Consider the following 23,543-nt stretch of genomic DNA (forward strand, 5'->3'; position numbering starts at 1 on the left):
ATTGTTTTTTTTATTTGATTTTGAATTAGTAACTCCAGTGTATCAGTCACAGTCTGCAAAGTAAGCATTACTCACCCATCCAAGGTGCAGGTTTAAAGTGATGCTGGACAAGGATCAACCTCAATTTCCTATTTTCACCTCATCTTTACTTTGCGGATAGTGATTCACCAGGACTCGTTTATAGAGTGGATACTGTATTTCTCTAGAGCAGCCTCTTTGGGTTTTATACAGGTAGATTCTAGAAGTTCAGAAAGAGTTTCTCCTTCAGACACGTATTTCCACATTCTATCAATGTGCCTGACAAGTCAGCTTTTATTGCCTTGTGATAAGCTATCTCCACGTATCATCCGCATGGTTAGTTAGGTTGGTTACCTTTACTAAGCATTGATGGTACTCTTCATAATAAATTCTGATACTTAACTCTATTATTTCCAGAAAAAGTTTTAACTACAGTGCACAAAGAATATAATTTTGAAAATATTTACATTTTTGTACAATTACACCACAGCACTTTAATCTAAATTTCTTAAAACAAATAGCACCATTAGCCTTTTGCACAAATTCTTCCTAACAAACCAAAAAGCTGGATTTTTGTCAAATTAGGAGACTGGAACCACTTGGAATGAGAATAAGCTCAAGAAGCCAGGGTACTGAAACCCCTACTTATTAAAAATAAGGGGAAAAAATAATTTGGAAACATTCTAAGCATTTGCAAATAAAATCCTCTAAGGTGAGCCCTATTCAATGTGCACTACAATTGAACTAACTTCAAGAAAACCTTTCTCGTCATACAAAGGCTTGAGCTTATTGTTCTAGGAACTCTTTATAAGCACCCCATGTTTTCCAGTGGCTGCTAAATACAAATACGAGATAACCTAGTTGGTGTTCAACCATTACGGAGCAAGTCTCCTAAGTGAACATGACAGATGAGAAGTGGTGACTTCGAGCTAATGAACTTCCAAGCACGCTAATCAAGACGCGTCATGGACACAGAGAGGCTTTTCCAAGCCAGTTTGAAGAGAAGTTATGTGCAGGGCCAATGAAAGCAAGATTAACAAACAGCTCAGTGAAGAAATTAATGGTTCAGAGACATGGATAGCACCACAATGGATTGCACTAAGGTGCTAGAGGAGGTACCTTATTCCCTGCAGAGTGAATGCTATTTCTGAAGTGCATTGCAATAGAAAATGCAATTGTTTAATGGTTACCATTTGGTTCATTCAACTACAGAAAATACATTCCTCCTAATATGCATTCAACTAACATTCAAATTACTGAACTATACATAATGATACATAGTTTACAATTCTCAAAAACAAAGCTTGAAAGAATGTAATACCGTCATCTTAAAATATGGTGGGATGTTTTAAAGGACTGATATCCAGCTAAGACATTTCCACTTTTATGCTAATGGTCCAAGAGTGCCTTTTGTATCACCAAGAAATGTAAAAAAATTTAAAAACGAATGATAGTCCTCACAGCTGTTAAGTATTCTCAGGGTCATTGAGGTGTCAGACTACCACGCTTGCAGTACTGGATGTATAAAAGTGTGAACAACACAGCAGGAGACTTGCTGTAAATCAGGAACTAGATTAGATGCCCGTTAGAGTGAGTATTGGTACATCAGTCATTTGATGCACGTTCCCTTTTCTTCTGGATTAAGTTTATCCCTTCCTTTATGACCCACTCCTTTATCTACATCTGTGGGCTATTTGCATCCATTTGCTCTCACTGTGGTACGCTGGTATTGTTATTGTTATTCACCATTAACCTTCCAGTTTAATTAGAGATCAGGGAAACGGCTGGGGTCCTCCTTGTAATCATCAGGAATAGTGAAGATGGATTCATCAAATTCATCGTAACGGAACTCCTGAAAAGTCACAGTGGCTGTGATGGTGGGAAATACAGGAATATCTAGACAGGAAACGAAGACAGGGAAAAATCAGAGGTACACAGGCTTACCAATAACTGCCAACTATTTTTTAATGAATTGTAACTTCAGACTTGCTTAATGTATAGAAGCTTGTTTAATATTTCACAAGATGGCAATTCAAAACTCCTAAAAAAAATGAAGAGGTGCTTTATAATAAAGTTACTTCAGAAAATGCTCAGATACCCTGAGCAGTAAAACGATATCCAACTCAATACACCATTCAAAAATATTAACATAATAAACTCAGTGACTTTCCTCTCTTGATGCAGACTGATAACCAGGGAACCCTTCCCCTACTGTTGTGGTTTAACCTGGAAGAATGCTGACCACCACACAGCCAGTCGTTCACTCCCCCACAGTGAGACAGGGAAAGAACTTTGCAAGCCTCAATCCATTAACAGAACTGTGCAAGTGTGACAGGGGGCAGAATACAGTCTGTTCAGAATGTCCAAGCTTACTGGTACCAAGAAATCCTCTAACATTTAGGAAGTGTGCTATTACTTTGTGACACTTTGCACTGCGATAATCAATACCCATAAATAAATTGTTTCATATGTTTACATCTGGTAGCAAGGGTAATCTTTTCATTTCTATTTATCTGTAACTGAATAATATGTCACCTATAAACTTTGAGAAAAAAAGCAATACAAAAATGCTACAAAGTACTTAACTCGTGACTAAGATGATGCTTTAAGGCAAGGACGCTTCAGCTTATCTGTATTATTCTTAGAACAAGACCCTAGCATTAGGAAAACGTAAATTACAGAGGTCTCTTCCTGGCTAGGGCTATAATCTCCTTTGAGCTGCAGATTTTCTTTTTCAAACCGAACATTGTTTGCAGTACTGTAACTGCATTCCCCTGAAGTCTACAGCAACACACACTGACATGTATGTAGAAGTTCTTTGCCAGAACTCAGAATTTTTGAATACGTTGTATAGAACGAACACACACATCTTGGCAAAATAAACCCCCAAGAATTGTTCGAGTAGCCTTACCTAATTTTACAGGAAAGCCTGGTGGAAGCTTCATTTGAACAAATTCTCTAAGTTTGTTAAAGTGCTTGAAGGGTGCAATTACTTCTAAAACATTCAATAATCTGGAAAGGAGAACAGATTTCATTACCAATTATTTCCGCAGGCTTTCCCCTCTGGAAGAGATAAAAATAACCCAAAGAGCACGATGCTGCAAACACACAGATTAATCTGTTAAAATAGAGGAAGTCGGCCTGAAGACAATACAAGATTTTTAAAAATGTTAAAAGGTGATGAAAAAGGATTTGAAAAGTTACATCATGCCAATTGTGCATGTGTGCTTATGTATGGCTTCAACATCATCGTCACACTCAGTTCTTAGTGATCCATACTGAATTATCAGGGCATACAAATACCAAGACATTTGATTCTTGCCCTCATTTTACACCAGCAGCTGAAGCACATACTACCGCACCCTCTTCTCTAAAGACATATGGAACCTGACATGGTTCTGTATGGAGGATATAACTTTGTGCTAAAACTTGTGCCCATAACAACTGGTTTAGTATTCTGTAGGATCGGGCACATGAGCATTGTGACAATTAACAATAAACCTTATCAAGCCCCTGGTCTCATCAGGGGAGTGAGTACTTAGCTCTTTCAGAGCAGGCACACCAGCAGTGAGGTCTATAATGTTAACAGTTTGCTTGCTTAACAACACTGCTTCATACATGGTTTTTAAACCACCGAAGTCCCTAACCTGAAGATACAAAGCATTCTGCATTAACATATTTCTTACATGTAAGTACTATTTATGGCCAGTAATTTTGACTTACGATTCAATTCCTAAGGGAAATTCCTGGCTCATAGCTATTGTGGCTTTAAAGGTCTTCTTGCTTTCTTTGCAGACCAGCTCTCTACCCAGATGAGGAGCCCTGCAATGGGGAGAAGGACAAAGTCATTTTTCCCCCCCCTCTCAGTGGAACCTCATTTTTAAAGGAAAGAATCAAGACTCAGTTTTGAAAAGCCAATAAAGAACCTCCAAATCAAAGCAAGTACTTCAAAATAGAGGCTGTACATAGAAAAAAGGCATCAGTTGGTAGGCACCTCAATTTAGATCACTGAGTTCTGCTAAACCTGGAGGCAAGACAGATACAGTTAGGGAAAAGACAAGTCTTCAAATAACTCCACATGAACATTACATTAATAACTGCTATAGAACAGCAATTACCTAGAAATACATTCACCAGCTGGTTGCAGAAGTAAGCTAAAATTGTATGTGAAAAAAGTAGCAAAGTTTAAGTGTTAAATTTGTGAAGAGACTGAAACAATCTCAGAGAAAGCAGAAAAGTTATTGTCACTAGAAGACAATAATGAAAAACAGGACAGAAAAACAGAAACAGAAGAACAAACATCAGGTAACAGCTGTTACTGGCATCTGATTTCTATTAGCTAGAACCTCAAATTTCCATTGAACACCCTTTAGGTTATCAGACTATTAAATGCTGCTCTTATCAAAACAGACACGTTCTATGTTGATCAAGCATAACCTATTTATTATGCTTGAATATTTATTTTATTTAAATACATAAAAATGAAAGTGAAAAAAATACATGTGCATTTTTAGTAAGCCTGAACTGTAATGTCATCATCTTCCCTGGTTACATCTGCCTATAGCATAGGCTATGGTATCTGGGGAAAAAAAAAAAGGACTTATTTACTTCTGGGCCCTTCTACATGCAACAGCTGGGAAACATTTAACACTTGAAAAAAACCTCAACTGCTTGAATATTTTACAAGTGAAGCTACTGCAAATTAATTTAAAATGTAACTGCTTAATACCTAAATACATGCCTAGAGCACAGCATCTTGCAAAAACCTCACTGGTACAAGCAGTTCTGTATGCCACTGCACTCTGGAAGAAGTGTGTTTTCGCACACTGACATTGCTACTAGGCTCATTAAATTTTAAACACTGAATTTTAAACACAGTGAATTGGAATATTTATTATCATCACATGAAGACATCAGTGAATTACAGCAATGAAATTGACAGAAGCCTTCCTTTAAAAAAATGCCAGCTAAGATGCTATTTTCAAAGTGTTTAAATTTCAAGCCATAGCTACCAGGTACATGACCAAACTGTATTTTATCGTCACCTGACACAATATTGTTTGTACACAGGTATCAGCTTCCCAGCCAGTTTCTTCCGTCCACAGACACACATGAAACATCCAAGCAATCAACAAGATTCCTGTCCCTTGAAAACTAAAACCAAAAGCACCCACAAACTACAGGACACTGAAAAAAAGTACCAGCGACCTAACAGTGTCTATGGAAGTGAATGGCAATGAAACAAAATCACTTACTTTCCATTTTCAGCAGATATGTACTCTTCCCATGTAATTGTATTGGGTGATGGTGGAGTAAGTGACTGCCGTCTGACGGGCTGTTCAGAGAAACACATCATAGCTGTTTATCTTTCCATATATTCTCAGAATTTTACTATTCAACAGATGTACTTGGTTTGCAGCTGATACTGCACACAGCTTTTCCATCTCCTACTCTTCCTTTCATAGGCTGCATTTAGATATTACGCCTCAAACAGCGATTTACACAGAAGCTGCCTGTTTTAATGCTTTGCTTAATCAGTTAATTCAAGAGCCTGAATGACAAGTAACAAACCACAAACTAATACAGAAATAAATTAATCCTTTTTAAAAGGCTGTATGCATGTTCCCAGATGATGTCTGGCTCACTCTGAATAGCTCTTGATTTCATGGAGATAATAACAGACTTAGTCCACTTTAATGAAGCTAAAGGAAAACAGGATTGAAAAAGAACTAGAAGGGCATTCTAAACAACAAACATTTGGTGTAAAGAACTTAGCGATTTGTCAAAGCTAAAAACATCATCTTTTATTAAGATACTAATTATGACTGAAATATTCAATATAACCAAAAAAATTTCTCAATGTGTGCACTAATCAGGATAATTAACAAACTAATGACTACAATTACACTTATTGGTAATATTTATTACTTTAAAATACAGACAGTCATAATAGAACAAAAACTTTCATAAATTATTCGTGTGAAAGTTTATTCCCTTCTGAAAAAAAATCAGTGTAAAGAATGACATAATTATACCTCAAAATTTTGTTCCATTAAGTTGCCACCTTTACTCAGGCTCTCCATGATAGCTTTATTTCGAAGAATATCCTCTTCACTGAGATGTTCTCTTCTTTTTCTTGATTCTAATACAAGTCCATTAACTAGGTAGAAATCTGCCAAAAAGTTTCCTACTCTTTCCTGCAAGAAAGGAATTAGACATGAATTAATTGCAGAAGATAAAGTAAAAACATCTAAATTCCTGTATATACACATAATTACATTACTGTATGACGACTGCAGGATTGAGATGTTGTAATTTAAATTTACACAACCAACCACATGAGCTATCTCCGTACACTCCCACTAACATACATACAGCACAAACACAAGAGTTCCATCAGAAACAATTATTTTGTATCAACGGAAATTAAGTGAGAAGAGATTGTTTAAGAATCTGAGAGTGGCCAAGGGAAATCTGACTAAAAGTTCTCTCAATGACAAGTTACATTGTAGTCTATATGCATGGATTTTCTGTTTGTTTTTTTACACATGTAAAATATGGATTCCTTATTTCATGAATGGATGCAGCTCAGAAACACTAGCTCAGCAGAAAACTGTCTATAAATGGCACAACTTAACATCCAGGTGAGAACAAAATGTTTCAGAGCTAGTCACCAGAAAGCAATTTCTTACTTAGAGAAGCTCTGAAGGTGGCTGCTTCAATGTTTTTACAGCTACGAATTTGTACCTCAAACAGCACGACAATAACTGGAAGGAACATGCAAAGGAAACTGTACCCAGAACGCTTTCATCTTCCTGCATTTCACAGACACAGGAGCATATAGAAGAATCCTTACCATAAATCCTGGACTGACTTTGCACAGACTATATAATCACAGAATAACATTATTTTCTGTACAGTCTGTTTCCCCCACGCACACAAACACCAGCTACAGTTATCTGCTTCCAGGCTACCATTTTCTTACGAAGGGAGTCTGTCAGATACACTACGTGGTCAAACTAGGGACAGTAGTGAGGGCAGGGAAAGCATCACCACCCCACCCCTCAAATGTCTTATTCCTTCTCTTCTCCTTTTGTCCACAATCACATTGCCATAAGACTTTCTGAACTTTGTCCCCGGTAACACCAGACTGAAATCTTCTTTCAGCTTACTGTTTTGTCTTCTCGAAAAAGCCATCCTGTTTGGGCACGCGTGAAGGTAATTGATTTGGTTGATAATGTTGCTGAGTAAATATCACTGCTCATCAGAATGTCAACCTCTTCCTCTGTTTCCATCTCCGATTCCTAGAAGGAAAATTTCCAAATACAGCAAAGAACTGATGATAAATGATTACTTCTTAAAACCTAGAATCAATGCACCTAACCAAAGGTTCTTTTGGAACCTTTCCCAGAATCAGCATTTCCTGAATTCTCAGCCAGTTTTACAGAAGCTGAGCTGGTTAACAGAACAGTTTCATCCTGGCCATTTCATCTGCATTAATATTTAAGGGTGACTTATCCTGAAGCTCACCAGCCACACCCTTTGCATAAGCAAAGATCCATGCTTAAGTGATTGGTGGGTGAAGCTATAATTATAAACTCAAATAAATACTAGGAGACCAATGAGTCATAGCCTTGCACTGTTTACAGCTACACTGGCCACAGAGTGACTAAACGGGTGCAAAGCAGCAGCAAGTAAACTTGAAAACCTACCCGAGGACACCCAACTTAAGCCCACTGGAAAGATGAAGTGTCATGCTTCAAACTTTAAAACCCATTTACCTACTCAGAATGAAACAAACAGTCTTTTCTAACAGGTATTTCATACTCTAGGTTTTTCCCCATTTAGAAGTCTGTATCCTAATGCAGTTCTTCCTAAGACAATTTTACGTCACCAACAGAGCTTCAGTTACATCAGCTGAACAAAAGAATACTTGGTTTGTATTACTTCATAGTTTGGGTCTTTTTGAGAGGCACACTTTGTTTAGTAAATTCAGTCAGACTTCTGATGGGCAGTAAAAAGCTTGAGGTACTTCACACCCTCCCTTCACACGGTTACCCACCTCGTGATGTATTCGCTGGTAAACTTTTTGTTCATTGTCTAAAACTACAAAAGATTCAGAGGGTGCTGCATCACCATTAAAAATGAAGCTTAAATCCCCTCGTTGGCACTTCATGTCTGTAAAGTCTATGAGAGTTGTGTCCAGCCTGTGAAAATACAGCAGTATTTTAAAAGAAGTTACCTGCAAACACTCAAATAGACTGGTACGTTCTGTTTTTAAGCAGGAATTATTATTTTTTTTTGTCACAACCAAACACATTAAGACCTAAGTCTTCACAAAATATTCCATAAATTAAGCCTGGATGTAGAAATAGAAAATTAGTATAACCACGTAATAGGTTTCACATTACAACGTCTACCATCAAAGATGCACTCCGAGCTATTTTTGCACTAACTTCATAGAGTAAGCTCCATCTTTCATCATGTGCCAACATCTCGCCAGCATGCAGTGAGCGACCATGGTGGCCAAAAAAAAACCTACACAAAGTAGAGGAGGCAGACAGCATGAGCTGCTGCAGAGCCTCAGACCAGGAATGACCTCCTAACGATGCAGACAAGTCAACAAGCACCTGTCCGCCAGCAGGAACCACCCCATGTACCATGGGGTGAACATCTCACTAAATTTGGAAGAAAAAGTGGAGGCTGCAGCTGGTTCCAAACTAACCTGCCCTGGGTGCTAGAGCACCCTTCGTATTGGACATAATCTAAAATACAGTGTTTTATAAAGAAAAGTTCATCTTTATTTCAAAGCTGACAGAATGAGGAAGTGACAAATTACGTAGCCAGCATGTGTGTTGAGAAATGTAACTACTCCACGTGGCAAGCATCCTATCCCACAGGGAGCAACCACTGATTTGAGCAGCAATACCAGGATGTGACCCATCTTAGAGAGAGGGCTAGAAAACAGACTGATTGTTCATTTGATATATTTTAGTTACTGTTGCTATTTTTTTCCCCTCGCCAACACAAAAGAAAGGCTTCTGCTGACCTGAATAATTTAGAGACAGAGCCAAGGAAAAAGATCTCTCTAGCAACTCATATGCATTAGTGCTAGAATATTTACTCCTCCAAAACAGATGGTTAAAGAACCTGAATTTAGTAACCACTTCAGCTTTAAGGGGTGATTCCTTAATGCTTGTCATATATTGGCCTCTGAATTCAAGAAAGAATCTGGATCTATTTCCTTTGAGAGCCAGTCTCATAACTCCCAGCTATACAAGTGGAGCAGAGAAAGGAGGAAAAAAATGCTCTCAGACTCAAATTTGACCTAAAAAGTCATTTCATATATCTATTCTAAAAGCTTTAATAAGAAAATAACTTTCTATAGATATAACCTGCTGAATCCTAACATTTTTTCCCGTTAAAGTTTTGGAACCTAAACAGAAAAGACAATTGAGTCTGAAAACACAATTTAAACCAGTTGAACAGCTGAAAAAAGTCCAGGATTTTGTGAATCTTCTGCACTGAGCATTTTAAAAACAAACAGTACAATCTTTCTTACTCCACAGAATTCCTTTTTTTCAATTAGTCACTGTCATGCCTCGTAGATACAGCCTTACACAGCTCAACTGTTTTTGCTGTATCTTAAGTGACTCAGGAATTAAAGCTAACATCAATTTGACAGTGGAAAAGACTCCTGTAGTGCAAACCACTTCCTGCCTCTAAATACCTACGTACCAACACAACAGTGCTTCACAAGCATCTGCACACTCCTCGGTGTTCTTTCACACCACACTTGAAAACAGCATTTTCACTAACGTACAGATATTTGTGACTTAGGAATCACAAACTACAAATCGGTACTTACCTGATATTTATACCTTGTTTGTGTATTTTACAAGCATCAGAAGGCAGAATTCGGGAAAGTAAAGGCACTGCAAGTAGGGACAGAGATCATACAATTAGAACATTGAGGTTCCTCTGCAAGATATGTCTATTAAAACTATACCTCACCTTGAATTTCTACACATTGTCATACAGAAATACAACATGCCCATTTCCATCACAATCTCTACACAAGTACAATTGACTGACACCGTGTTTTTCTAATTGATAACTGTAAGACTGCTACATAACTGTACAGAGTACCTTCAGCATTGGGATAGATCTTAAAATGTCCTCGTTTTAACTGAGCTAAACCATACAGAGATTATAATGATTTGTCTTCCAGCCAATTGAAATTTTAATTCCATGATTTGATATTTTAAATTTTTATTATATCAGCTGAACAGAAGATATGCACTGAACAAAAGGTATGTGCTACTACACAGGGAGACCCCTGGAAAAGAGGACCACTCGGAGCTTTTTCTGTGCAGTGCCTTACTGCCATGATAATATTCTGCAAGACAGGCCACAATATCATCACTGAGCAATGTCCTATTCCTTGCCTGTATCTACTCTTTTTTCATGCTGACTCTTCTGAAAAGTGCACGATCAATTACATAAAAAAGAAGGTTTTTGTTCAGGATCTGCTCAAGATTTCATAGCAGGCTGCCTCCTGATTCCCCCTATGAATATTGGAAGAGGCATATAGTGTATCAAGTACTTCGACTATGCTTATACACAGGTATATAGAATTACTAGAATTTCCACCAGTAGCAGAAGATATCACCAGCATTTTTAAATTATTCAGACACGGTGACCATTCTTAACACATTCTTGTTAATTAATTTAAACTTTTATGCTTCTGATAGGAGGAAGATGAAATCAAGAAACACTGTATGTTCTACTGCCACACAAAAACACATTCAGATTAAGGTTTGAACACTAACACGTAGCTAGCTGCACTTAACTGGAAGTCAGGCATTCAGAGTACAGACTGAAATTCAAGGAATTAAATGGCACCAGTCCAGTTATTCAACAGGATAGTGAATTTTCCAAAAATCAGAAAAAAAAAATCAGCTTGAAAGAATTAGTGTGTTGAAGACTGACTAGGTTATCTCCCTATGAAAGAGGATACACAGCCACTTACCCCAACTTTGAAAATCCCAGTGAAGCTCTAGATAGAAGTCACCTAGCTGAGAGGAGAAGAATACATTAACAAACATTTTAGTCTAAGTGAGAACTGTAAAATTTGTTGAAAGTTAGAGGCAGAATTGTGTTCTACCAAAGAATACTCTTTACCCTCTGATGCAAGTAGTTGAATCAATACTAAAATTAAACATTTCTGAAGCTTTAACTACAGTAGAATCAACAATGACAAAGTTATGTAATTCATTTAAGCTAGCAATTTTGACTTATTTTTTTTGTTGAAACAATTCACACAGCTAGTAAGCAGTGGATTTGAAAAGATTAATTGTAAATATCCATTAAAAAAACTAAAAGCCGCTGTTTTCTTTGATTGACCACAACCAATGTCATGGAATTATACATTATAGCTTAAATTAATGAGTCAAGTTTCAGCTACCAGCATCCACATATACACATTTCAAATTATCTTCTGGAAATACACTTAATACCATAAATGCACCAGTCAGTTCCTTTAAGCTGTATGCAAATGCAAAAGCAAAGTAAGGATTGACATGATTAAAAAAATCAGCAATGTTGATAATACACTGAGGTAGTCATATTTTTCCACTCCATTAAGGAAACATGCAACTCTAAGCCAGGCCTTGCACTAGTAGGAACAAGGAACAGCAGAGCTGTTTTAGTAAGGCTGCTTGCTCTCACACAAAACCTGATTTTTTTTCCACTTCTAGATAGACAGCAGGTTTTTTTCCTCCCTTGGATCAATGAAAAACATAGGAACATGGGCAGAGCACATTCAAAGACTGCACTGCTGACAAAGCTTAGCTCAGTTTTCTGATATATGGTTTAATTAAGATAACTGGTTTGCTTTCTGCAAACCCACTTGTTTTTACAATCTGACTACACAGAAGCTCACCCCACCTAGAGGGAAATAAACACCCGTGTTTTGTAATCACAGTTCTAGCACACTACCAGTAGCAGTAAAATGCTGGAACAGAAGAATCTGGCCTTTTCTTCTTAGTTTCTCTAAAGTCAGGGAAGTTTTACTGTGATTGAGAAAAACTGGCTGCTGCATGCAGGTGAAGAACTAGACTGAAAAAAAAAAAAAATCTTCTCTTTTTTGGGTTTAAGGAAGCCTTAAAAAAAATCAAACGAAAAGTGCAGATGAAAAATACATTCTTTAACTTATAGACTGCAGAGATGACTAATAGGTCTTACATAAAACTGGTCGAATTCCTAGAATTTGAGGAGGAAGTACCTTAAAACACACATAATACTATGACCCTTTAAAATGGACATGGTAAGCTAAGGTTACTATTAAGAGCAACCAGCTTTGCACAAGCAAGTAAGAAGTCTTTTTATAGTTTGCTAGCACATCCTTACTAAATGACCATAAGCCACTATTTTCTACCATGCTTTTGTCAACGTAACTGCCTTGAACTTACCTCTTTCAGGGCTTTTAATAACCGAGGTCGCTTTTCTTCAACACTTTCCCTGGACTGCTGTTTAAGCTTCCTTAGGAGTGCTGTAACTGAACAGAAATTAACGATGAGGAAAAACTATGCTATTTGGTTGTTAACTGGAGGTTAGGGTTGGCATTCAACATATTTAGAAAAAAATTAATGCCAATGTAGCATTTCATTAGATTTATAGATGTATAAAGTTATAGTAACTATACATAGCCCACTATGATCACAACAGGAAGAAAAGCCTCAAACTGTTAATAATATAACGTATTCAATCATATCAAGAAGGCTTTTTACACGTTTCTACATGTTTTAGTAAACATGTATAGTACTGAACATAAGCCTACAGATAGACAAAATTCTTCAGGAGTGAGGAGACGACATGCAGAATGTTGTTAGTGTATTACAAACGAGGGCATTAATATACTGTGAAGTAGAACAGCAAGTTTTCTGCTGGAAGATGTGGTAAAAATAAATACTATTACACCCACTAGCGAGCAGAAGCAGAATGATTTACTCTACTACTTCATATCTGAAGTAATTCACTTCAATCGCCGTATTTGTCTATTGACCTGCTGAGATGCAACATAAAAGCAATGTCCCATTGCCAACTGTTACATCAAATATCATCCATACGGCTACTATGCATGGCCTAGCTCCTGTTAAACAATCTCATATAGCTGAAATCCATTCTCCATCACCGTAACTCCTAATTTAAATACAGAATGCTAGTTTGTAACTTCTACAATGGCTTTAACCAAAAATCTTAACTCTGTTCAACGTTATGTATCCTAATGCAATTTCTTTCCTATCAAGATAAGGAAATGGGCATGTGTCAAGCTTATCAAATCATATTTAAATATTAAAAAAAGTTGATCTGATTAAGATAAATTTTGCAGAGAACATAAGCGTGGGTATTATATAAAAAATAGCTTGAAAACCTTTGTTTTCCTATCCTGAATGAGGCTTCCATTTCTGATTAATTGGGAAGCAGAGGTTCAGAGGCTCTTACTCATTTGTCTGTCTCCGTAGCTGATGGCTTCTGCAAGAGGGCTCCATCCCTGAGCATTTTTCACCTTTACTGGAGCATTATGGGCTAAAAGCAAGTGGGCACATTCTGGAACAAAGCAGTAATAATTACAGTAAGCATAATGGATCCATCAATATCATTCATGGAAACAGTAATATAAGAAATAGTAGATATTCAATATATTAAACACTACCAAAACACACATCCAAATTCTGAACACAAACTATAAACACATTTTAAAAAACATTCATGTAAGTACTTGTAGTATTTTCCTATTAAATATGAGCACTAAAAGCATAATTGGTAATCAATGACCAATTACAGCACCATTGGAAGAGTTTTCCTTCTGCTTCTTGTATTTTGCTTTTTATAAAGCAGCATTTTTGTGCGTGTACATCCCTCCCTCTATATAGCAGGTATTGTAAGACTGACATCACCTCTCACATTGCACAAGGCTATACATTTATTAGGAGACGTTTCGTGCCCTTCCACATGTGGAAGCCGTGCGCAGGCTTCCCTCTCCTTATCTCACCCCCTTTGCCCAAAGGTCAGTGGTGAACTCATTTCCTAGAAACCCACATGGAGGCACGGAGTTTTTATTAAGTCTCGACAACCTTGCGCATACAGGAGGGAAAGAAAAACCTGTCAGCAACGTATCCCTACATGATACATCATCTTGTGGCAACATGGCATCTACAGGAGGCACACGAGCACACTTGGACCTCGGAAAGCCTCAGAATATGCATGACATGAGTGCCCCCCGACACTTGGCATGCACGTGCCGTGCTGTCAGAGCAACGTTAATGTCTCATAAATATCACACAAGCTCCTAGCGTAGCCACAGCTCAGCCTGCGTTCCCTTCCCTAAGGGGAAAGGCTGGTGAAGGAATCAGGAGCAGCCCCTAAAACTACGGGGAGAAAGCTTTCAGCGGTTCCACGTTGTGAATGAGCTGCCCTCCTTTTCAATGGTCCTTCCGTTTCTAAGCACGGAGCGTTTCCTCACCGCATCTCATTAGGATCACCCTGACCCATCTGCAGCGATACAGCAGGATCAAGCCGGCGCCACAGGCTGAACAAACCCTCTCATTATGAATCAGATCAGCACCAACAGGGGCACTTCCTGCATTCCTCACCTGCAGCTGTTACAGGAAACCCTACCAGCCCCGCCAGATACAGCCACCCTGAGTCACTGCAAGCACCGTGCGGGAAGGAAGAGACACCTCGGTGCTGAGTACATCATCCTTGTGGGAAGGGAACAAAAGCCCTAACTGCTCTGTCCACGCACAGAGCGGTGTTTCTGTGGTTGCTTAGATAGTGCCTATCAGGAGCAGCACTGTGCACTGAGAGGCAGATAGGCTTACAGGCAGATTACACCTTCAGATAAACACACGGGATGTAAATTCACCCTGGAATTCACAAGTCTGGCTATAATGCTGCCATGTAGGGCTGAACAGGGCATGTGCACCAGCCCAGAAAGACAAAACTGACCTTCAGGATCAACGAGACCGACTGACAAGGCAGTAAAGGACCTGGGCTTCGTGGTGGATCAAAGACTAAGCAGGAGTCAGTCAAAGCAGTACACCCAGGTGCTGCTCTTGACATCCCGTGTGAATATTCCTGCTCCAGCCAAGCTACAGAAAGGCTTACCATACACATCCTAAGTGATTTAGGGCTTCACACATGGGACAACTGACAAAGGAGCCAAGAGGGGAACTGCAAACTGAAATCTCAAATATGCAGCCGATGGGAAAAGGAGCGACAGGAAGAACTGCCCCTCCTTGCCATGCTGGGCTGCGATAACCAGGGGATTTGTCAGCAGTGCACAGAGAGGGCTTTTAATCTTAGAGCTGGAAGGTAAAATAACCACAGCTCAAAAGAGACTTAGAACTCAACTGGACTGAATTAAAGGTGATAAATTCTTCTATATCAGCGTTATTAAAGAAAGAGCTTTGTTCAAAATCATTTGTACTTGTCAGCGTGGTGTGGTGCTGTTGTAGCTGACAATAGCTCTGCAGCAGAGCAGCAGCACATGCCAGGTGCAGGACTCCCGTGGCTTACCAAAACCAAGGCATTCTTCCTTTTCACTACTGAAACAAGAATTTTTCTGTCATGGAGACTGAACGATTATATTCCCTGTTTTTTCCCCGGTCTTAAAATATGCCTACTTCAGTGCTTTCTATTAGAAATAGAAATCCTGTGCCTGGAAATCCTGCTGTAAAAAATTCCCAAAGGATGTCTACAAAGATGACAGCCACCACGGACCACCAGGCTCCATGGTCCCGCAGCCTCGTGCTGGGCCCTGCGCAGGGCAGTCGGTCTTCAAACACAAGGCAACAGCTGGGCAGTGGGTCAGAAATCTGAATAAGTGAACGAAGGAGTGTGTGAAAAGCAGGGAAGCGATTTTCACCCACGCTGAGTCACTTACTCTAGGAAATGTTATTTTTATTTATAGCTGGGAAAAAGCTGAAGGGGGTCGGTCCGTCTTTCCAGCCTAGCCCACTGCCTACCTCGTTCCTTGATGTTGGCCTGACCAACACCCAGACTTCTCTCTTCCAAATCTGCATGACTACTATTTTTTTTTTTTTTTTTTTTTTTTTTTTTTTGGAAAACCTCAACTTTGAAGTAATTTGAAACACAAGACCACATTCAGGAAAAACAGAAAAAAAAATCTTTACTCTTGCCCCTCAGTCTTCAAGATAATATAAGAGCAACAAAATGGATATTTTTACCAACCTTTATGCCCCAACATCACAGCAAGATGCAGAGGAGTGTTTCCTAAAATAGAGTGGAAAAAAAGATATTAGATTCGACATCACAGAAACCAGTGCAACTCCCGGTAGGGCTGCACACACAGCTCAAACGCTCTGCATTAAGAAACTTCAGATACACGACGCAGTGAAGGAGCACACTGACGTGCACCAGAGCAGTTAGGTTTTTAAGCAAGTCCCACGTACAGTCTTTTGATTATATTTGTTAAAATAAACACAGCTGAAACATTTCATGGGACAGAGCTTTATAATTACATCCCGAAACCTGCTCCGGCCAAAGCGGTACAATCACATCTTCAAGAGTGATAACCCAACCCTCTCACACGGGCTGACGAGTGTGGTATTTTACAGAGAATGACACATCTAGGGTAAAAGCTACTCCAAGCTACAATACTGATTAAAGTTTTAAGAGCATATTTTATGAATTTTTCAAAGACTTGGAATACAATTTTTACTAAAAAAGCAAACGGACAGGTTGAAAAATAATGGTAACGTCGCTTCCAAAAGCACAGGGACCTTGCAGTTAGCTTAGTGCCATCTTTCCAAAGAAAGCTGCCAGGATTACCAGCAGGTACCATACGCAGGGCTGTTTGGCTACACACGACACGTTTGGTACTGCTGTTCTTAGACACGCACAGTAAGGGACAGGGAGCTGTTGTGCTGCATTATCACTGCTAATTCCAAAGCATTTCACTTTTGTAACTTAAGGCTGTAAAATTCTTTCATTTAACTGTGTCCCTCTGTATGCTCAAACATCTTCTAGCAAAGCTAACGAAGCGTACTGCCAGTTCCAACACATGCACTGGATTTTGGGGGTATTTTATGGCATCAGCAAGAAGCCCTTGCTGCACACCAGGGATGCTGCACTGCTCACCCAACAGACGTGCTCCAAAACATTCCTGCACGGTGATTACCAGTGACCTGCAGCACCACGAGATCCCCCATCAGGACAGGCCAGCAGGCAAAGGCAGAGGTCACAGGCGGCCTGGCATCAGCTATTCCAGGCAGCACAAATTATTGCTGCGGGTCACTGAGGCTCTCAGGCAGCCGGCTCCCAGCCCGCCGCACACACCTCACTCGGCTAACCTCAAATCTATTCAGAGACTCCATAACACCTTCGAGCCAAAGCCACAATCCCAAATCCTGGGTGCACCCAGGCTTCCTTAAGGGATGGAAAGGACGCTCCTGAGCAACGAGCCTGAGAGGGAGCCCGACCACAGGCTCAGGGAACTCAAGTTACACAAGTCTGGGGAAAAAGCTTTCCTCCCCTCGTCAGCACCTCACCAGGAGCTGTGCACATCTGTGTTCTCCTCCATCCGTTAGTGTAGGAACTGAGCTTTACGTTTACTTAACAAACCACTGCAGCCTAGGAGGCAGGCAGCCCAGTGAGTACAACTGCCTGGCACACTGGCAAGAAACACCAAAATAACCGGGCCTGTGACAGCTACACTGAGAACTGGCAAATCTCTCAGCTGGTAAACAGGAACTGCAGTTGGGCAACAACACGCAGCGTTTCAAAACTCCTCCGGGCAACCTCCTCGGCTACCTGATCTGATTTGGAGGCTCCCTGCTCTGAGCAGGATGCTGTGCTGGGTTACCTCCAGGGAGCTCTTCCAGCACCAACTTCGCTTTGGTTCTGCGACCTTCATCACACCGAGAAGTAGGGAACCAAAAACTGCCCCTCTGACTGCCGGAGCAGCCGAGCCCATTGGCAGGGCCCAGCACAAATCCCTGTTCAGAGCCCGCTGACCCCGAGCAGCGCAGCCCCAGGCAGATCTCCCCACCCGCACTGCAGGCAGCCCCACAAGAAGCAGCTCACCTCACACGGGGCTTTATTCCACCCCAGTCCCATCGCTGCTCTACAAGAAGCACTTCCCTTCCTCGGGAAGCCAGGCATGCACATGGAGGCACTGCTCCAGGCCTGCCAAGCGAGCAGTGCCCGCTCCTGGTGCCCTGCACAGAGGTGACAGTGGCAGCAGGAGCTGAGGGCCAAAGCCAGCTCCGTTGGGCACAGCATTCTGCACGGGTCATCCCTAACCTGCCTCAAGGTCTGATAACTTGGGGAGGCCTCGATGCTCTGGGGCAAGCAAAGGTGTTTTTTTATCAGTAGCACATTTAGGTGGTTTATCAAAGCAAGCCACGTGAGGTTACCTGGCACAGAAGGCAGGAATCATGGCGAGAAGTCCCTCGGTTCACAGAACATCTCCCCACAGCCTGCAGCAGACGGGAAGCGCTGTCGGAGCAGACCCCTCGCTCACCAAACCTCTCGCTCAGCCCAGGGAAGCTGAGGGAAGGCAGGGGCCTCGGGATGCCACCCCACCCGCTGCACGGAGCAGGCTCCGAAGCAGGCAGCAGCACAAGAGCTCTGCAGATTTCATCTCAGGAGCCTGGCTGGGGGCAGACACATCGGGACAAGCTCACGTCTGCTCCTTCAGCAAGGCTGGGGACCTGCAAGCACATCCTCGACCCCAGCAGCTGCCGAGGGGCACGCCAACCCCCTCGCTAGCACCCAGCTCCTACAAGCCCCATGCTCACAGAGTGCGGCTGTTACGGGACTGGAGCAGGACGGTCCCGCTGCAACCTCACCGTGCTGCAGCCTCCAGTGCCACCGCCCGGACATCAAACACATTTTGTTAACGGGTCACGGCCGAGGCCCCTCTAGGACAGTCCCCACCCGGAGCACACGGGCTAATTCTAGTTAAAGTAACCTGATGGGAAGTGCACAGCTTCTCACTAACACACTTTCCCTGCCCAGCACAGCCACGCTCCCCTGGCAGGCCAGGCAGGGAGAAGGCTTTGCTCCTTCCAGCCCCAGGGACACCCGAGCACCTCGGGGTGTCAGGCTCCGGGACAAGCTGCAGCTGCAGCGCCAGGCCCACCAGGACGAGGATTTTGCCCGAGTTTAAGCCGTGCAGCCCTCAGGGCCTTACTCTGAGATGGCAGCAGTACAACAGGGCCCGAAACCCTGCACGTCTGCAGCCAGGGCATGCAAATAAAAGTTGTTTGCACAAACACAGAGCCCAGCACTGCCCTAACGGGAGGGCAGACCTTCTGCGTGCACGCACGTAGAGGAGGACGAGTGTTTTCCCCTGGTAATTCAGCAAGATTTGCCTACTCCAAAACCAACATTTTTATTTTAAATCTATGTTGAAGTTTTTAAATGCACATTATAGCAAAAATAACAGTAAGCTAAAGCACATACCTACCAGCTTCCCCAAAGAAACCCTCTTTTGGAAAGCCGGCGCTGGCCTTACCGACAGGTGATGCTTTTTTGAGGTTAGCTCGGAGCGTGGGGCAGGCTGCGCTCCATTTATAAACCACCACCAGTGTTTGTTTTACTGTGAGTTTAACATTCTCCAGGACTTGGCTTCTCTGCCCTTAACCACATGCTAAAAATGGAACCGAACTATAAACACCAATTGTTACTAGAAGTTCTTCCTCCCCTCCATCACTTCCTCATCGCGCGCTAGGACTCTTCGGGCTGACTTCTGAGGGCAGCTGTAAGCTGCAGCTACCTGCCCAGGTAACTCACAACTCAAACACGTCAACAAGCGAGGGGTGGATTCAGGCAGGAAGAAAACAACAACAAGGAAATGTTTGTCAGGCCTTCCGAACGTCCAGACATCGAGGGTTTGGGTTTAGTTTTGCTGTGTTTTTTTGTTTGTTTGTTTTATTTTTTTGAAGTCTAAGAACAAAGAAACACTGAAAGTAAGAGTCTGGAGAAAGACCAAGAGATAAATCTACAGCACTCCTACTGCAATCAGCAGCGAGAAAGAAGAAAGATGATCGTTTGAAAAAGACTTATATTAGTATGTAGATATATAGATAAGTGGATATTTTTATATGTTTTAGAAGCTGGTATCGATGTCTGTGACACGCTGCAGATGACAGTGCAGCAGAGGTGTGCCAGGAAGAGCCCTCAAAGTGAAGACCCCAAGCTCACACCGACGAGCTAGATGAGGAACGAGAAGGGCTGCAGGGGAGAAGCCAGCAGAAGGCACACAGCGACAACATTTCCCTCCGAGTCTGGTGCTTTCATTCTCCTAGTCTTTGCTGCAACGCTTGGAATGAGGATGGCAGGATAAATATATCCGTGGCTGTATTTATAGCAAACCACTTAGAAAAATGTTATGACAGTTGTAAGAAATACTCCTCCCCATCCCGACGGAGGAAACCGAGCTGCAAGTTACACCAACCAGCACGCGTCTGCTTGTTGCAGAGTGCCTGATCCCACCACGGAGATGGATTTCGTTGCTAACTAGTTATTCTGCTGATTGTACCAATTCCGAAGATTGCCCTATCTCAGGAGGTGATTCTATTTTATGTAACACAATTAAGCAACACAAAGGGGACGTTTATCTCCCGGCCAGAACTAGAGCATAACCCTGCCCTGTAATCACAGCCTGTGCACAGCCCCGGCCCGCACGGCTCCCACTCTCCCGGACGCGTGGCCTGACCCCAAACAGGCAGGAAACGCAGACGGGAACTCACCATGGAATGCAAGCTGACTCCACGGGGAGATTTGCTCTTTAACCATGTACAATATTCCCCAAATTAAGCATCCTATTACAAAATAGGCAGGTTTTGAACATAGACATGTTTTAAAGTAGCACGAGGCTGACATTTCTACTTCTGCTGCTGCTTCTCTGTCCAAAGCAAGCCTGCAGGGGGGCTGGTGACAGGATTTTGGTGCTTTCAAACCCCAGAAGCAAAGAATTAGGCTGTCAATTGTTGTTTTTTTTTTTTTTAACATGGGGGGAAACCTAAAGATAACCCAAAGGAGCCACTCCTGGGTGATCCCTAAACACTGCCACATCCATAATTGAACAGAACTTAGCGGAATAAACACATTTTCCCAGCGATTTGGGCACGGAGCACGGGCTGTGCCCGGGCAGCGTCCCCCACTCACCGTGGCTGTCCTTCTGGCCGATGCCCTGCGTGCGGATGAGGGCCGAGAGGCGCCGCACGTCGCCCTTGAAGACGCATTCGTGCACCGGGAAGTGCGCGGGGCCCCTGCCGGGCTCGGCGCCGGGGCCTCCTCCTCCTCCTCCACCTCCTCCTCCTCCTCCTCCAGCCACCGGCGGCGCCTTCAGCGCCTGCGGGCCCGATGCGCGGCGCCCCCCGGCCCGCGCGGCCTTGGCGCGTCCCGCCGTGAAGCCGCCGCCGCCGCCGCCGCCGGGCGCCGCCGCCGCCTCCTCATCGCCGGGCCCCAGCAGCCCGCCGCCCGCCTTGCAGGGCCGGTGCTCGCGGCGCACCGAGCGCAGCTTCTCGCCGGTCATGGCCGGCCGCCGGGGAGCCGCTGGCAGCCGCTCGGCATCGCTCCCTTCCTCCGGCCCCCCCCCCCACACACACAGCCGGCACCGCCCCTCAGGCCCGGCACCGCCCGCACCGCCCCGCCGGGGCCCGGCTCTCAACGGCCCGGCGCCGCCGCCGCCATCTTGGCCGGCGCTTCCCGCGAGAGGCGCGGCGCGGGGCGAGACCGGCGGCACCGCGAGAGGCGGGGGGACACGCCCCGGAGGGAGGCCACGCCCCCTTAGTAACAAGACCACGCCCCCAATCGATCAGACCACGCCTCCTATGAAGCAGGCCACGCCCCCCGTTTTCCCGCCCCGGCCGCGGGGCTGGGGCTGGGGCTGAGGGGGTGAGGGTGAGGAGGGTGAGGATGAGGATGAGGGTGAGGGTGAGGGTGAGGGTGAGGGTGAGGGTGAGGGTGAGGGTGAGGGTGAGGGTGAGGGTGAGGGTGAGGATGAGGAGGGTGAGGATGAGGGTGAGGATGAGGATGAGGATGAGGATGAGGATGAGGGTGAGGGTGAGGGTGAGGGTGAGGATGAGGATGAGGATGAGGATGAGGAGGGTGAGGGTGAGGATGAAGATGAGGATGAGGAGCTCCAGCTTCAGCACCTGCCGACATCGGTGTGTCAGCACAGCTCTTTGTAACGAGCAGGGAGTTCTACATAAGTCACTTTTACAGAATTTCTAGGTTGGAAGAGACCTCAAGATCATCGAGTCCAAAAAAATTTATCCCACATCACTTCCATTCTGCAGTCCCTGGGTCCATCCTGCGAGGTTTCCCCGGGTTTTCTTATTGCTGGAGGAAACCCAAACCCGTTCCAACAGAGGCTGACGCCGTGGATGTGGTCAGGCGATGGGCACCCCACCAGCCGTCCACTATCCGTCCACAAGCAGCCCTTGGCACCCCACAAGAGCCAGTCCTGCAGGGAGCGCAGCTCCCCTGACGCTCCTCAGGGTGCTCAGAGCTTCACGGTGCCCTTGTAATTACCAAAAGCCAGCCAAGAGCAGGCAGAGGCATGAGGTCACTGTTTACCAGCTTATTACGGACCCCTTATTCAACCCATAATGAGAGCATTACTAATGGCAACTGCCCTGTGGAAACTGGAGTTTGCAGCAAAGTCCTCCCTCGCTAGGACTGTGCACCTACAAACCCTTGAGAGATCTGTTTTGTTTTGTTATCTAACTATCTAACAACTCAACTTTGTCGTGTTTGTATTCTCCATCTTCCTGAGCTACTTAACTCGCCCCTTCCGAGCACCAGGCAATTTAGATAAAAGTAGGATCAGGGATTGTGACTACACAAAACTGCATTTTCTGCAGGTTTCTGGGCTGTGAGCCTAACGAAACTTCACTTATGGGATTCCTCGTGCAGGAAGTAACTAATAGAGCAGTGATTTCTCATGGGTATATGTAGGAACAATGCCAGCTTTTTCAGTGTGTAAATGAACAGGTCACAAAACAGGGAGGAATAAAAGACTAAAACAAAAAATGTTCAAAAGCCAACAGTAGGTAGGAAATAAAAATATATATCCTGTAAGTGTGTGTTACATTTAAACTTGTAAAGAGAGCCCAGCAGAGTCTTGAAAACACCCATGTAAAGAGAAATGCTCTCCTGTAGCTCTCCTATTTCCAAAGGGCAACACAGAAATAAATTAATTACTGGAGGACAGTGGATGGGATTCTCTGTAGAGAAATTAACTTCTCCTTTTCCCAGGCGTTCGGAATGGCTGGCTTGGGAGAGATGCTACAAAGCAATACACCTGCCAAAGTGACAAAGACCTGTGTAGAAAATGACATTTCACAGGAAAAAGTAGGCAAGAAAATGTCAGACCTTGCAGCCTCAATGGCTGCTTTATAAATTAAAGTATTAATTCCTTTTGATGAAGAAACTTGGTGACTGAGGTTCAGAGCGGTGCTTTGAGTGATTTATGTGGGCATTTC

General features: G+C 43.1%; 1 protein-coding gene across 1 annotated transcript; it reads right to left on the reverse strand.

Annotated features, from left to right (window-relative positions):
• Nucleotides 1-1,171: 1,171 nt before the first annotated feature.
• On the reverse strand, nt 1,172-21,731 carry ANKRD13C (ankyrin repeat domain 13C). The gene is made up of 13 exons (XM_084527485.1): nt 21,220-21,731; nt 16,276-16,317; nt 13,525-13,629; nt 12,492-12,577; nt 11,051-11,096; nt 9,887-9,953; nt 8,081-8,225; nt 7,191-7,322; nt 6,054-6,215; nt 5,274-5,353; nt 3,742-3,840; nt 2,930-3,030; nt 1,172-1,914 (listed from the first exon to the last, which is right to left on the reverse strand). Exons 1-13 carry the CDS (start codon nt 21,587-21,589, stop codon nt 1,784-1,786), a joined length of 1,566 nt encoding a protein of 521 aa, XP_084383611.1. The 5' UTR covers nt 21,590-21,731; the 3' UTR covers nt 1,172-1,783.
• Nucleotides 21,732-23,543: the final 1,812 nt, after the last annotated feature.

Source organism: Aythya ferina (genome assembly GCF_964211825.1).
Source record: "Aythya ferina genome assembly, chromosome: 8".
NCBI classification, from domain to species: Eukaryota; Metazoa; Chordata; class Aves; order Anseriformes; family Anatidae; genus Aythya; species Aythya ferina.